At 35.4% G+C, this 15,503-nt stretch overlaps 1 protein-coding gene across 2 annotated transcripts in view; it reads left to right on the plus strand.

The window, feature by feature from the left end:
* The window catches only part of ETFA (electron transfer flavoprotein subunit alpha), an 85,545-nt gene that overhangs the window by 12,833 nt on the left and 57,209 nt on the right, over positions 1 to 15,503 (plus strand). Inside the window, exons 2-8 of one of the 2 annotated variants that reach the window (XM_067754965.1) lie at positions 920 to 1,066; positions 3,304 to 3,385; positions 3,479 to 3,561; positions 8,151 to 8,250; positions 9,350 to 9,460; positions 10,091 to 10,201; positions 11,438 to 11,506. In XM_067754965.1, the coding sequence (XP_067611066.1) occupies positions 920 to 1,066; positions 3,304 to 3,385; positions 3,479 to 3,561; positions 8,151 to 8,250; positions 9,350 to 9,460; positions 10,091 to 10,201; positions 11,438 to 11,506 (703 nt within the window). The remainder of the gene's footprint in view (positions 1 to 919; positions 1,067 to 3,303; positions 3,386 to 3,478; positions 3,562 to 8,150; positions 8,251 to 9,349; positions 9,461 to 10,090; positions 10,202 to 11,437; positions 11,507 to 15,503) is intronic. The other variant, XM_067754973.1, reaches the window with a different exon arrangement.

Below are 15,503 nucleotides of genomic sequence, written 5' to 3' on the forward strand. Positions count from 1 at the left end.
AAAATTTTCTCCTTTCCTCGTGCCTGTGGTATGCTTCCTTATCCTTTCACATGATAGGAATACCTAAGCTTCCTTCCATTCTTCCTCTTGATTCTCTGCTTCATGATCGGCAGCTGCCAACATTTTGGCTCTCTTCATTAATTGAAAACTTATAATTGTATGTGAACAAATCTTATAATTGTATGTGAACAAGTCTTAATTTCTCTTGAAAACTTTGAGTGCAGGGACCATTCTTGTTCATCTTTGTGTTTCTGGTGTTTGAAATTATTTCAAATGACCATGAACTATTGGTGGTCTCTTGATAGTCCACAGTAGCTATGGATGGTTATTAGTTGGTTCCAAGATACTGTCCAAAAGCTTCTTTTTTGAAGTTGGAAGCATATTTGAACAATTGAAACTTTAGCAAAATTGCTGTGTAGTATTGTATTTTAAAGGCAGATTTACATTATCAGTTATTTTGGTATTCATTTTGCCTGAAGCAACAGAACTTTAGTAATTGATTTCATAATCATTATTTCTAGATATACTGTACTGTTTAGCAGTATTGCTGCAAGTGAATGTAATTGGTAGTAGTTGATTCCCAGTTTGATGGTTAATGTGTTCTAAGGATTTTAAATTTAGATACATTTATCAGTTTGTTATTGAACATGGATTAGTGGGAAAGTTGCTTGGAAATAATAAAATTTTTTTTCTAACAGTAGAATACTAATTTGTATTCTCTGTTTTTATTAAGTAAGACTATCAGTAATAGAGTGATAGACACAGCCCAAATTTTTGCTACTGAGCAAGTATTTTATAAATACATTTATAAAACTGAATATTGCATACAGTTTTCTTTAAAGCACACATGCTTACCAATTAGAGTAAAAATAAAGTTTGTATTACAACATTCTTTTCCTTTTTTTCTTTCTCTTTTTAGGCCTCATTGCTACGATTTCAGAGTACCCTGGTAATAGCTGAGCATGCAAATGATACCCTAGCACCCATTACATTAAATACCATCACTGCAGCCAATCGTCTTGGAGGTGAAGTGTCCTGTTTAGTAGCTGGAACCAAATGTGACAAGGTGAGAAATTTTTAAGGTCAACCATAGCAAATATAATCTCCATCAAGAGACAGGGAAAGATGGAGACAGAGAATTATGCTGAGGACTGTAACCCAAACTGGTCTCTGATCCTCATAAATGCTGAATGTCACAACCGTTACTACGTGTGAAAAAAGGAACTAAAAGGTTTGCTCACCAGGCATTTTATCTTTTGAAATGAGGTAGAATACTTAATTTAGTTCCACTGGCACCATCATGTACCATCAGGTACCAAGTAGAGTGATAATATTTGAGTCCCCTTAGAGGTTAATAGCTGATCCCTTTTTGTATTGATGAATATGCTTGCTAATTGCTTTTAATTCCTGTAAGTGGTAAATCTGGAAAAAGTATCATGCGTGTTAATTTTTAATTGGTGTAAGAATTCAAATGTAAGTATTATGCTTTCTAAACTATAGCTGCTACTAAAAGGTGTTCTTCATTTTGGTTGTTGTTGAAATAAGACAGTGACAGCTTTGTAAACTAACCCCCTGGAAAGGAGCTCTAATGTGGTATGCAGAGTCTGTACCTCTGGGCTGTAGTGTAGTTGAAATTGTGCTTCAATTAAGCTTACCCAGCTTGAGCCGCCCGTTCCCTCTCACTATACAGGAGTTGCCAGTTGTATAGCTGGGGGCTTGGACCTCAGAGGAAGAAATCCCTAATAGAGCATGTTTCTTTTTAGAGGATTTAATTTATTTTTTATTAAATGGCATTGTTGCAGAGCATGTGATATAATGCAGGTTCAGAATGTTAGTGTTGCTTCTGTCCATATTCTTATGTGAAATTGGTATCTTAAAAGAATGTATTCAAGCAGGTTTGCGGTTATGTGGATTTCTTTACCAAAATCCTGCTAACACTTGTTGAATCTTATATAGTTATTAACCACAATGTATGATGATATAGCTAAGCTATCTTTTTGGTTGCCCTACTTTCAGATATACTAGTTCTGGATTTGATTATTTATTTTGCTGTGATTTTAAATAATTATTCTAATATGACTTAAAAATATTTGATGCTATTTTATTTACATTATTTTGAGAAAGATCAAAGCAAATCATCTTTTCTTCAGTTACAATTTTATTGTCGTGTCACATTTTAATCTTAAAGAAAAACAATCAGTACCTGTATATAGAGACTCTGTTAATAGCCTAGGCGTATTTCAGTTTTATATTGTTTTCTGTAGCTATCATAAACAGCAAGTGACTCTTCTGTGTAGTGCCTGAAGTTTTTGCTGGTTTTTTCTTTTTTTTAAAAAAAAAGATGGTTTTGATAGTACAAGATTGTCTTCCAGTGAACACTTGATTCAGAAGAGGTGCTTTTGCACTGCATTCTTTCTTCAGTGAATATTGTTACAATCTTACCCTCCATCAAGGGGGAGGGGACAGGAGGCACAGCATTTTATGCCTACACCTCAGTGAATCAGCATGGAGGTAAACAAGACAGTAGACCATAATATGATTACCATGTTTCTCCTAAAGCAGAAACTAGTTATGCTGTAATTAAAGAGATTTAAAAGAAGGAATTCTAATTGTCTTCTGTATACAGGAAGTCTGAGTGGTCAAAAAGCTTATCCAGAACCCCATCCTGATTCTGAACAGAAGAAATGAGGATTTCAAATACAAAATATTTTGCTTCATCATAGATAAATATATGTCAGTGAGTAGGAACTCAGTGGTTCACAGGGGACTGTTATATAAGATTTTCTTTATTGCCCAGATTCACTCACTAATTTTAAAATCAGCAGAAATTATTATTGCCAGATAAAGTGCAGTAGTCTGTATACCAATGTGGTTAACTCCTGTTCTTTAGCTCTAGGAGCCCTGAGTCTGAAGTGTATTGGCTGTGTTGTTATTGTGAAAGAATCTAACTGTTGCTTCATTTTCACCATTTCTAAAATGATGAATTTACATTTGCACTGAGTGAAAGGAAAGAGCACAATGTACAACAAAATTTGAGTAGGCAGCTGTGTTGATTTTGGTTTATCAATTAGTACTTCTCTTTTTCAAGGCAGGAATTTTTGTTTAAGGTCAGTGGACAGTAAGATCAATTGGCTTAAGATTTTCTTTGTTAAATAATTTTTTAATTTCTCAAATAGTCCTTTTTCCCATAAGAACAGTTTTTACAGTTGGCCATTAAGACTTTATGCTCTGTTGATAATTGTAGTGGTGGATCTATCAGTATCTTTCTGTTAGATGGATAATTGAAAACTCTTTTATTCATAGGTGGCACAAGATCTCTGCAAAGTAACAGGTGTAGCAAAAGTTCTGGTGGCTCAGCATGATGTGTACAAAGGCCTCCTTCCAGGTGAGTTTTTCCAGTAGAAATAAATAAGTTTATGAATTTATGAAATAAATAAAATACTATGAAATGTGTTTATCAAATGTGTTTAATTCTCAGAGGAACTGACACCATTGATTTTGGCAACTCAGAAGCAGTTTAATTACACACACATCTGCGCTGGAGCATCTGCCTTTGGAAAGGTGAGAAGATTGAGACTGGAATCTGATGTCACTACTTGGAAGCATTAGATTTCATTGTGCTGAAAATGTACAACAGGCTTTGTTTAGATAGCTAATCCTGGCTTTCAGAATTAATGTGATAGTTTTGCTAAAATTTATTCTTTCAAGATTTTGTTATAATTTCTGTGAAAATGCTATCTCCAGGCTTTCCATTTTGTCACAGAGACAACTCTGTTCTTTCAAGATTTTGTCATAATTTATTAGAATGCCTCTTCCAGATTTTCAGATTTTGTTATGGAGAAAAACTCTATTTAAAAAAAAATCATTTTTCTTTAAAAACAATGTTGAACTTTCTCATTGTGTGAATGTCATTTGTATTAGTAACCCATCATAAGAGATGGCTTTGTTTGGGTGACTGATGGATATTTAGAAAGGCCAAATTTATCTACTTGGGGGATTTGGGAAGGGCTGTGTGGTGGCTGAAGACATCCTTAGGGTAGAGAAAGGTGTAATCTGATCATGTGCATTGTGATATGTCTGAAGAAAGAATGTGCTATGAGATGGGTCGTGGTCTGCATGAAGTTTAAAAAAAGGGAGGGGGAATGTAGGGGGAGCCCAAGAGAAGGAATTTGTCAGTGGGTCTTTCTTGCTCTCCCTGTGACCATGGGTATTATTCTAGCTCCCTTTTCTTTTATCCCATTCTTAATAAGCTGCAGCTTGTAGCTTTTATTTTTACATTTAAAGATGGTAAATTAAGTTGTACACGAATACATTCTTATTATAAAAGATGCATACAGTAAAGCAGTATGCAGAGCAAGGTATCACAATTCCCCTTTCTTATTCCCAGCTCTCTTCCCTCTTCCAAAGTACTGGTGTTAACAGTTGTACATTCTTTTAAGCCTTTTCCTGTGGATTTTCAAATTATAATAAATGTACTTTTTTTTTTTTTTTTTTTTTTTTACTTCTAGAATGTGATAGTATAGCATGAATTGTTTTGTGACTGGTGGTTTTCACTTAGGAGTATATCTTGAAAATATTTGCTCATAATGTGTCTATCTCATTTTTTAAATGGCTGCATAGTATTTCATAGTTAGCCAAGGATGGACAGTTAGGTTATTTCTAATTTTTTGTATTTATAAACTTTGCTGTGAAGAAACGTCCTTGTATATACCTTTGTATACATGGGCTGGTATTTATTTAGAACAGAGTTCTAGAAGTGAAATAGCTGGGTCAAGACTACGTGCTTTTAAAATTTTGATGTATATTGCTAAATTGCTCTCATGAAAGGATGCCTCAGTTTGCACTCCACCAGTTGCATAGCTTGCCAACACTTGCTATTGTACATTTTAACATTTCCCCCAATCTGATGTGTGAAAAATATATCTTTAAAAATTTTGTATTTCTCTGATTGATAGTGAGATCAAATATCTTTTCATATAGTTATCAGTCATTTAAATTTCTTTTTTGAATTGTCTTGATTTGACTTTTTTTCCTTTTACATTCACAATTGTAATTGATTTTTAAATATGAGTTTGGGGAATAAGATATAAGCTCTTTCATCAGCTAACCATGTCTAGTGGTAATAGCAGTGAGTTCCCAATACATTGATCCCTTTTCTTGCAAAATGAATAGTGTTTGTGAATATTTATATTTAGTGCAATATTGCTTCTAGACGTGAATCACTGCAAACATGTAGGGATCTTGCACTGTCACCCATGTGAATTGCTCTAGTTTGTTTTTAAGCTCAGAATTATCACTTTGAATTTATTAAATTTTTTCTTTTAAGATTAGTAGAATTTCTGGGCAATAACAGAATTTGTAATCTACAATGTAAGTACATGAGTTTAATGAATAATTGTTCTTTTACTAATAACAGTGTGACAACAATTAGGTTGTCACATTGCAGACTATCATAAGTTTTCCCATTTTTGTGTGGGGTTTGGTAATTGCTAAGTAAGATGGTTCTATATATATGATATATGACTCTGGGCTAGTCATTTACCTTCCTGAAATCTGTTTTCTGATATGTAAAATGATGCGGTTTGGCCAAGTGATGTCTATGATCTACCAACTAGAAATGTTAAAATGGAATGGGTTTTTTCTATGGCAGGTTTCACTTCCCTTGGAAATGATTAAGTCAGAGGCTTGACATCCAGCTCCTGTACTTTGGATTGTTGTACATGAGCACTGAACTAAAAGATCTTTATGGACCATTCCATCTCTGAGAGTTTGGTTCTGTGTTGGGTGATTTAAACAATTTCGTGAGTCTGAGTTTCTGTGATGACAGTTTACCTAAAAGATTGTTAAACCAAGAAGGGGTGTTTGTTGTATCTGATTAGCTAGATTTTAATACTCTAGCCTTGATTGCTATGTTGTGGCATATGGGAGTTTTGAGAACAAAGGTCACATAATAGTAGCTGTTGCTGCAGCCTCTGAATGGATTTGGAATGAGGAAGAGTCCATCAGATTAAGCTAAACAATTGGCTGTATAACAGTTCTTCACCAATTGTGTTTTCAAGATACCACACCTTTGTACTGGTATGCTAGAGTTTAAAAATCTGTCATCTTTTTGTGCATCAAAAGAAAACTGTGTTAGTTATTGCCTCTCCTTCCCTGAAACCATGTGGTTGAGCCTGTTGGATAGTGTAGAAATAGATCTGTTTACCATCCATCCTCTCAGGACATTCAGACAGAAGATCAGACCTGGAAAAACATGTGCCTTTAAGTACTGTGGTAAATTTTTTTCAAGAAGTGCTAAAATAAAACAAGGGATAATAGAAGTACAAAGTATATTAAATTTCAAGTTTAGAAAGTTCTAAAACTTTAAAAAGAAGCACGGTCTGCGTATCATAAAATTTGTAAGAGAATCTGCTCAGCCAGGTAACAATATTCCAGCAGTATTTCCTGAACAATTTAAAGAAGGTGGCTCAGGAAAAAGAGTTACTTACTGAAGTAGGCTTTAAATGCTGACAAATTTGGTTTGTTTTAAAAGCACGTGTCTTCTAAACCTCTTATTTATCAAGTTAGAGCTATGTTTAATGGAATTGTAATTATTTTCCCAAGCCCTTTATTTCCTATGAAATCTTAATTTTTTCTAGTTGTGGATTTATAAACTACAGTACTTTTCAGTAGCCCTTTTATCATGGTTGAAAGGGGATTACTATATAACATGGGTAGCAATAGATTGAAAATTAGAAAATCTTTATAGATTTTCAGATGCAACAGGAGGAAATTTGATTCAGGCTTTTAACACTTGTTAGCATCGATTTATGTAGAACTGCTTATTAGATACGGGGCAGAGACACAAGAAGCAGAAGACACACAACCTCTGTTCTCAGGGTGCTTTATAAATTTAGTTGAGGGTCATATAGTATGTATATTAAAAAGTATTTTAAAACAAAATACACGTTAGTGCCAATTAAATAGTATAATTGTACATGCGTGCAAGAGGATGAATAATAAAGGAGTGATTAGAGGATAATCCTGAGAGAATTCTTAGAGGAACAGAGAGAGTTTGGGGATGGAGTGAGGAGAGGAGCTTGAGTACTGTCATAATGAAAGTTTGCCTGCTAGAGGTAGTATCATGTGCTGAGTTTAGGAGATGCCATGGAGTAAGCTCTCTGTAGAAAGTAGTGTACAATTCACCTTTTCTATTTATGTGATCAAAGCAACACTTCACTTTTAAAATTACACGTAGATGGTGTCATCATCTAAGAGAACCTCTGAGTCTAGAAAGCATGGATATTCATTCTTCACTAACTGATTCTGTTTTAGAGCCTGAGAGTCAGAGAAATTTAGAGTAGAAGCATAGAGATTCTCTTCCTCTCTTTGTGAGGTGAAGTAACTAAGGCCTGGGAATATTGTGGCTTGCCCAATGGTCCCTGCTAGTGGGAGCAAAGTTACCACATGTATCTATTCCAAAGATGTTATATGCATATACAAGGAAAAGCACGTACATTAATTTTTGTTGAGATATATTGTGTGTGTGTGTGTGTGTGTGTATATATATATATATAGAGAGAGAGAGAGAGAGAGAGGCATTGTGCTTTACTTTTCTCATTTTTTAAAATTATATGGATGAACTATAATTTATAAACCTATCCCCTATTGATGGACACTTAGGTTAGTTTTGGTCTTTTTAAATGCAACGTCACTTTTTAAAAAGGTGAAAATGTCTGCTTTGAAATTTTTTGTTTCATGTACATTAAATAAACATATACAAGTATGTTCTTTCTCAGTATTTGAGAATTTTACTACTACTCTAAATATTTTTCTATATTATCTAAATTCAGTAGTCTATAACTGTCACACTTCATAAATGATGATCATTAAAGCAAATATCGTATCTCATAATTCAGCATACTGAGTTAAGGTAATTTATTGCTATAAAACTCTTACTGTAGTTAGAGTAATCATCGACTCTTACTTATGCTCAAAGACTATCCAAAAAGTTGTGCTTGAAATTGTGGTATGTCTAAAGACGCATGTGAAATACAAAAGATTCAAATTAAAATTTCTACAGAATTTCCATTTAGAGAATGTTATTGCTTATACTTTATAGCCATCCATCAGCATGTATGTGTGTAACTCACTACTTATTTTGCTTTTAGAACCTTTTGCCCAGAATAGCAGCCAAACTTGATGTTGCCCCTATTTCTGACATCATTGCAATCAAATCACCTGACACATTTGTGAGAACCATTTATGCAGGTAAGTACCCAAGGAAGATAATTAATCAGTATGTTAAATTTTTGAAAACTTTAAAAGCAGAGATTAATCTTGAAGATAGGATTTTGAAATATGGACCATCTTAAAGATTTCTGAGGAAAATCTTAGTCTTAGAATTGCTGCTGGACCATGACATGACATTCTCTCTGGTAAATCTGGAACACACTTCTTTCCTTCCTAATCATTCAGTGTACAGAGTGAGATTTTTCCAGTGATCAATAAAAATTAGATTTACTATTTAGTATATTTTGTAAGTGGCACCTGGAAAAGAAAATTTTCTGTTTTTTTTAAGTAGTATTTTCTTTTTTTTTTTTTAACATCTTTATTGTAAAGTAGTATTTTCAGTCTTCTTTGCTGCTTTTACTTCATTTCCATCTGCATTACGATATTCATTTTGGTATCTCTTTAGTTGATCTTTTGGTAAGCATGCTGGTCTCTAGTGGGGCTGGAGAAGGCAGTGAACTCTTTGTTCTTTCTGATTGAAGTTGTGTGTTTCAGTATAAATGGGCAATTCTCAAATCAGATCTTTCATCGTTAGTAGTGTTTAAAGGAAAATATTTGGTCATAGTTTAGGTCACTCTTAATGTGATTGCTAATCCATAAGAAATGTTTCAAATCCTTTAAAAGTCTTGATGCATCACACTTCCTGTCCTTTATGCCTGATCATGTTTTCACTTATTTTCCTCCCTTAGCAAGGCATAGTAGCTTCGTTCTTAGTAAGTTGTTGCAGCTCGTGTTGTTGAGTTACTGATTATGTTGTTTTTGGAGAAGGAAGCTTTTGTTTATATTCCTTTTAGGAAGAGTGTACCTGATTAGTGTGACTGCCTTTTCCAGTTTGTTTCTTCCACGCAGGTCAGCACTTGTTCTATTTTTAAAGACATCCAAGGTTATACAGAGAGCCACTGATACGTTTCTTCAGTGTGTAGTCCTTTATCCTATACTTAGTAAAGGTAGAAAACAAGTAACTGGTCTACAGTTATTTCTTCCTTCTCTTTGTGAAGTAAATTCTGAACCTCAAAGGAATATTTGGGAGGTTTTTTGCCTTTCATGGTGGTTTTTTAAAAATAAATGTGTATTACAGGAAATGCTTTATGTACAGTGAAGTGTGATGAGAAAGTGAAGGTGTTTTCTGTCCGAGGAACATCTTTTGAAGCTGCAGCAACAAGTGGAGGTAGTGCCAGCTCAGAAAAGGGTGAGTGTTCCTTTGAATTAGTTTGTATTTATTTCAGTTTTTTAGTTTTTAGCTCAGAGATTATATTAGAATAAGAGAAGGCTTCTAGTTAAATTTGTAATGCAGAGTGTTTGAGACCTCAATCTAAATATTATTCCCAAGTTTATACAAAAATAAGAAATATTTATATCATTTTTGGTCCTCGGATATTTGCTTTGGTGTACATCAAAAGGGTAGGGGGGGCATTAAGATTAATCCGTTATGTTGATGTAAAGATTTTTTACTCCCCTCTCACTGTTGCCTGTTATAATAGAGATTCAATATAATGGAATAATGTAATAATAGTAAACTTATGGAAGGTGTTATACTTTAACATATACAGTGTCTTGTTGAACCCCATAGAGAGAGGCTTATTCTAGTTTTATAGCTAGACTCAGAGAGTTAAATGACTTCTCAATGAGCTAATGAGGTGAAGGCTGGAATCTAGTTGTCTTTCATAAAATCAGAGAGAATGAAATTAGTGGCATAAAAAATTCACAGTAACTAACAAAGTTAAATTTCCTGGAATTAATTCTTTGTGTATTTCTCTGAAAAAATTATTTTTTACTGTAGAACTTGAATTCATGCTCTATGTTTTGTTATATGTATCAGTATATGCAGCATCAAGTGCTTCCCCAGTGGGGATATCAGAATGGCTTGACCAGAAATTAACAAAAAGCGATCGACCAGAGCTAACAGGTGCCAAAGTGGTGGTATCTGGTGGTAAGTGGAATATTGTAATTTATTAATTTTAAAAAATGATGTAAACTTAAAATACTTTGCTTTTATTAGTACTCATTTTAGAGGAGCACAGGTGTTTTTTCAAATGTAAGAAGTAGGTAAGTTGCAAATATTAGTCCCATTTTACCGATTAGGAAAATGAAATCATGAGTTTAATACACAGTTTGGACTTTCTGTTGCAAATCTGTGTCATTGGCACCAGGGGGAGCATGGTACAAATCTCTCAACTCCATAGCTTTGTCTTTTTGACTGACTTCTGTGTTATTCAGAAGAGTATGGTTGACTTCTGAAATCACAGAAAGAACTGGTTGGAATCTCAGGGCTGTGTTGTGTGATTCCCACCTTTCACTCTACTTTGAAAGACCTCCAGTGCAGTCCAGGTCTCGCTGTGTTGTATGATTCCCACCCTTCACTCTTCTTTGAAAGACCTCCAGTGCAGTCCAGGTCTCTATGGATAACTCTTTGAAAGTTTTTTCACATTTAGTATCAAAGCTGTTAATATTGCACAAGACTTGCTTCTTTTTGTATGTCATGTTTCTTACTTAAAAAAAAAAAAAAGACCAAGAAACAAACAAAAAGGCCCACATTTTATAGCCTGCTGGCTTTTTAAAAAAATAACTGCTGTGATTTAAAAATCTTCCCAAACTAAACATCAAATGAAATAATTAAGCTTCCATACAGCCTCCTGTTGCAAGTGGCATTGAGAGGAAATAATTTAATATTTCAAAAAAGGTATATCTGACTAGTTTATTCACTTATTTTTAAGAAATGTTTATTGGGTATATGTTCTCTGCCAGGCCCATTGCAAAGTGCTGAAGAAACAAAGAGGAAAAGGCAGATTGTTCTTGCTGTTAAGGAGTTGAAAGTCTAGTGGAATGACTTCCATGAAAATAACTTCTTTCAGTTGTTCAGCTAAGTATTGCTAAATATAGCAGTGACCAAGATAGGTAAGGATCTTGTATTGAAAGAGTTTTTCTTCTAGTGGGGAAGACTGATTTTAAAGACTGATTATACCATTAGTTAACCAGTTAGTTAATTACAGTAGTGTTGAATGCTTTATAGGAGAAGTACAGGAGTATCATGGGAGAACTCAGGAAAGGCTTTATAGAGGAGATGGTAGTTGTGTAATATGAAGATTCATTCATGTATACGAAGTTCAAAATTTTTATGGAATGGAGTTTATATTTGCTCAATTTTTTTTTCATCTTTTTAAATGAGGTCGGGGTTTGAAGAGTGGAGAGAACTTTAAATTGTTGTACGATTTGGCAGATCAACTACACGCTGCAGGTAAAGTTACTTTCCTTAGTAGAAAAATGTTCCCATTTCGTTGGAAATATTTTTTCTTCATTATTTCTTTTGTATATAAGTCATTCAAAGCTGCAGATTTTTTGCTTTCTCTGGTTTTCAACTTTTCTCTCTGAAACAGTTTTTCTTAGTCTCCAAGTAAATGGTGTAGCGTTCAGTGGAGAGAGGTTGTCTATGTTCTTTTTTATTATTTATATGACACACTTAACATTTGCCACATTTTAGTAGTTTTTTCCATTAAAAAAAATTAAATGTCAGCTTCATCGCCTACTTCAGATTCAGGAATGCCTTATTTTTCCCTTTATTGGTGGTCTAACATAAATCTCTCATACAAGTAGAAACTAACATTTAACATTATTTTTTAAATTTATAGGGAAGAGACATCTTGTTATTAAAAGTATATTGAGAATGGAATGATGTTTTTTGAAAAATAAGAAAACTAAAAATATTTTAGTTTTTAATTATACAACCATTACATGAGTATGTTCTTCTTTTTATAAAAATATCTGTTTTGTTCTCCCCCTTTTGAGAGTTTTGTGTATAACTTTCTAAGCTTTTCCTGTGCTTCTTTATTACCTAATATGTGTACCCATAGAAACAGTTATGGTTTTGTCTGAATAAAGGCAGGATATCGACTCTTTATAATCAGATGGTGGTATTTGACTGAGGATATTTCATTCATGCATTCATTCACTGAACAAATATTTATCAAGTGTCCGCCATTTGGCAGGCACTATTTTAGGAGCTAAGCGAAAGCAATGAACAAAATAAGCGAAATTATTCTCTCACAGCTCTAGAGGCCACAGGTGTGTTGACATCAAGGTGTTGGCAGAGCCACACTCCCTCTGGGGGTGAATCTGTTTGTTTCCAGTTACCAGAGGCTGCCTTGGCATCCCTGGGCTTATGGCCGCATCACTCCAGTTTCTGCCTCTGTCCTCATATTACTTTCTTCTCTCTGTATCTGTTTCATATCTCCTTCTGTGTCCTTCTTACAAGGATACTGTGATGACATTTAGAACCCACCTAGATAATTCAGGATAAGTGCCTTCTCCCAAGATCCTTAATTTTTTATCCTATCTGCTGTCATACAGGTAATATTCACAGGTTCTGGGTATTAGAAAGTGACTATATCTTTGGAGAGGCCATTTTTCTGCCTACTACAGACAGTAAACACAATAAATTAGTAAATAATATAGTGTGTTAGAGGGTAGTAAATGCTATGAAAATAATAGAACAGGAAAAGGAGAAGGAGGAGGATTGGAGGGGGAGGATTGCAGGTTTAAATAAGCTGGTCAGAGTATGCCTTAATGAGGAGACATCCGAATAAAGGTTTGAAGAAGGTAAGGAAGCAAGCCATGAGGAAATCTGAGAGAGAGTGTTTCAGGTAGAGGGACCAGTAAAGTGCAAAGGGCTTTTTGCTAAGGCAGGAAGGTGTCTGGCCTCCGTGATGCATAACAAGGAGGCCAGTGTGGCTGGAATGAAAAGTGCAGAAAGGGAGAGTGGTTAAGAGATAAGATTGGAAGTAATAGACCAGATCACATAGGGCTTGTAGGCCTTCGTAAGGAGATTGGTTTTCTCTGAGTAAAATGGGGAACCATTGAGCAAAAGAGTTGCATGATCTGACACATATTAAAAGCATCAGTCTGGCTACAGTTTTGAGAATAGACTATAGGGTGATAAGTCCAGTAACAGGGAGATCAATTAGAAGACTGTTTCAATCATTCAGTAAGAGATGCTCATGGTTTGGACCGGGTTAGTAGCTGTAGATGTGGGGAGAAAGAGTTTTGGGATATATATTTGAAGGTAGAACCATTGGGATCTCCTGATAGACTGAATATAGATTATGAGGAAAAGTTTTTATCTGGCAGCTGGTAGGATGGAGTTGCCATTAGCTGAGATGGGGAATACCCCAGGTGGCACAGTTTCCAAGGATAGACCAGCAGTTCAGTTTTGGGCATGCATTCAGGCCACCATATGTGCAGGTTCTGCATCCATGGATTCAGCCAACCATGGATCAGAAATATTCGAGGCGGGGGCTTCCCTGGTGGCGCAGTGGTTAAGAGTCCGCCTGCCGATGCAGGGGACACGGGTTCGTGCCCTGGTTCGGGAGGATCCCACATGCCGCGGAGCGGCTAGGCCCGTGAGCCATGGCCGCTGAGCCTGCGCGTCCGGAGCCTGTGCTCCGCAATGGGAGAGGCCACAACAGTGAGAGGCCCACGTACCGCAAAAAAAAAAAAAAAAAAATTGGGGGGGGAAGAAATTCCAGAAAGTTCCAAAAAACAATATGAATTTGCCTTGCACTGGCAGCTGTTTATATAACATTTACATTGTATTTATAATTATTTACATAGCATTTACATTATTCAGTATTATAAGTAATTTAGAGATGATTTAAAGTATAGGCATTGCACTTCGCAGATATTACATTTTTTACAAATTGAAGGTTTGTGGCAACCCTGCTTTGAGCAAGCCTATTGGTGCCATTTTCCCAACAGCATTTGATCACTTAATGTCTCTTGTGTCACATTTTGGTAATTCTCGCAATATTTCAAACTTTTTCATTACTGTTACATTTGTTACGATATGTGATCAGTGACCTTTGATGTTACTATTGCAAAAAGACTGTGACTTGCTGAAGGCTCAGATGATGATTAACATTTTTTAGCAATAAAGTATTTTTAAATTAAGGTACGTACATTATTTTGTTAGACATAATGCTATTGCACATTTAATAGACTACAGTATAGTATAAACATAACCTTTATATGCAAAAAAATCCATGTAACTTGCTTTACTGTGGTGGTTTGGAACCGAACCAGCGATATCTCTGAGGTATGCCTGTATACGTAGGTTATATGCAAATATATGCCATTTTATTGTACATAAGGGATTTGAGCATCCTTGGATTTCAGTATCTTTGTGGGGCGGGGTTCCTGAAACCAGTCCCCTGCGGATACTGAAGAATGACTGTACTAAGTTTTGAGATGTCTAATAATAGACATCCTAATAGAGATGTCAATTAAGCAATTGGTATAGGAATGTGGAGTTCAAAAGTTTGGGCTGGAGATAGAAATTTGGAAATCAATTGCGTTTATTTGGCATTTGAAGCCATGAGACCAGATGAACTCACCAAGGGAACTGAGTGTAGATATAGAAGAAGTCCCAGGACTAAGCCTTAGACTCTGCAAGATTAAGAGGTAGGGGAGAAGGGGAGAACGAAGACCAAAAGGAATGGGTAAGTAAGGCAGGAAAATCAGGATAGAGAGTATGATGTTTTGGAATCCAAATGAAGTGTTTCAGGAAGGGAAAGAGTGATGACCTATGTCAAATGCTGCAAGGACGGAAGGTCAAGGAAGGTGAGGACTGAAAGGTGACTAATTGATTCAGCCACTTAGAAGTCATTGGTGACTTTGAGCAGTTTTAGTAATGGGGGTGGTGGGTAGTGGGGGCGAAAACCTGATTGGAGTGGGTTTAAAAGAATGGTCCTAGGTAGTAGTTACCTGGTTGTGTTCACTTTATGATCAGGCATTGAGCAGTAGCACGTTTGTGATTTGTGTGCTTTTCTGTATGTGTGTTATATCAATAAAAAAGTTTTTAGAAATAGAATGGGAGGCCTGGCATTGGAGACAGTGAATGCAAACAACTCTTTAGAGGCTTTTAACTATATGGGAGAGCAGAGAAATAGACAGTAGCTAGAGGGGGAGTGGGACGAACAGAGGGACTTTTTAAAGATTGGACAAATAATAGCATACATACATGCTGATAGGAGTGCTTCAGTTAAGAGGGAGAGATTAATCATACACGAGATAGACAGGAGAGTTACTGGAGGGATGTTCTTGAGTAGACGAGAGAGAATATGAACACAGCTGCAGGTTGATGGGTGAATGTGTTAGTTGGAGCATGTGGAAACTCTCTTCTGATTGTTTCAACTTTTTCAGTGAAATAGGCAGAATCTTAAAGAGTATTGGAAGTTTGAAGA

The sequence above is a fragment of the Pseudorca crassidens genome, chromosome 1 (genome assembly GCF_039906515.1).
Source record: "Pseudorca crassidens isolate mPseCra1 chromosome 1, mPseCra1.hap1, whole genome shotgun sequence".
Classification (NCBI taxonomy): Eukaryota; Metazoa; Chordata; class Mammalia; order Artiodactyla; family Delphinidae; genus Pseudorca; species Pseudorca crassidens.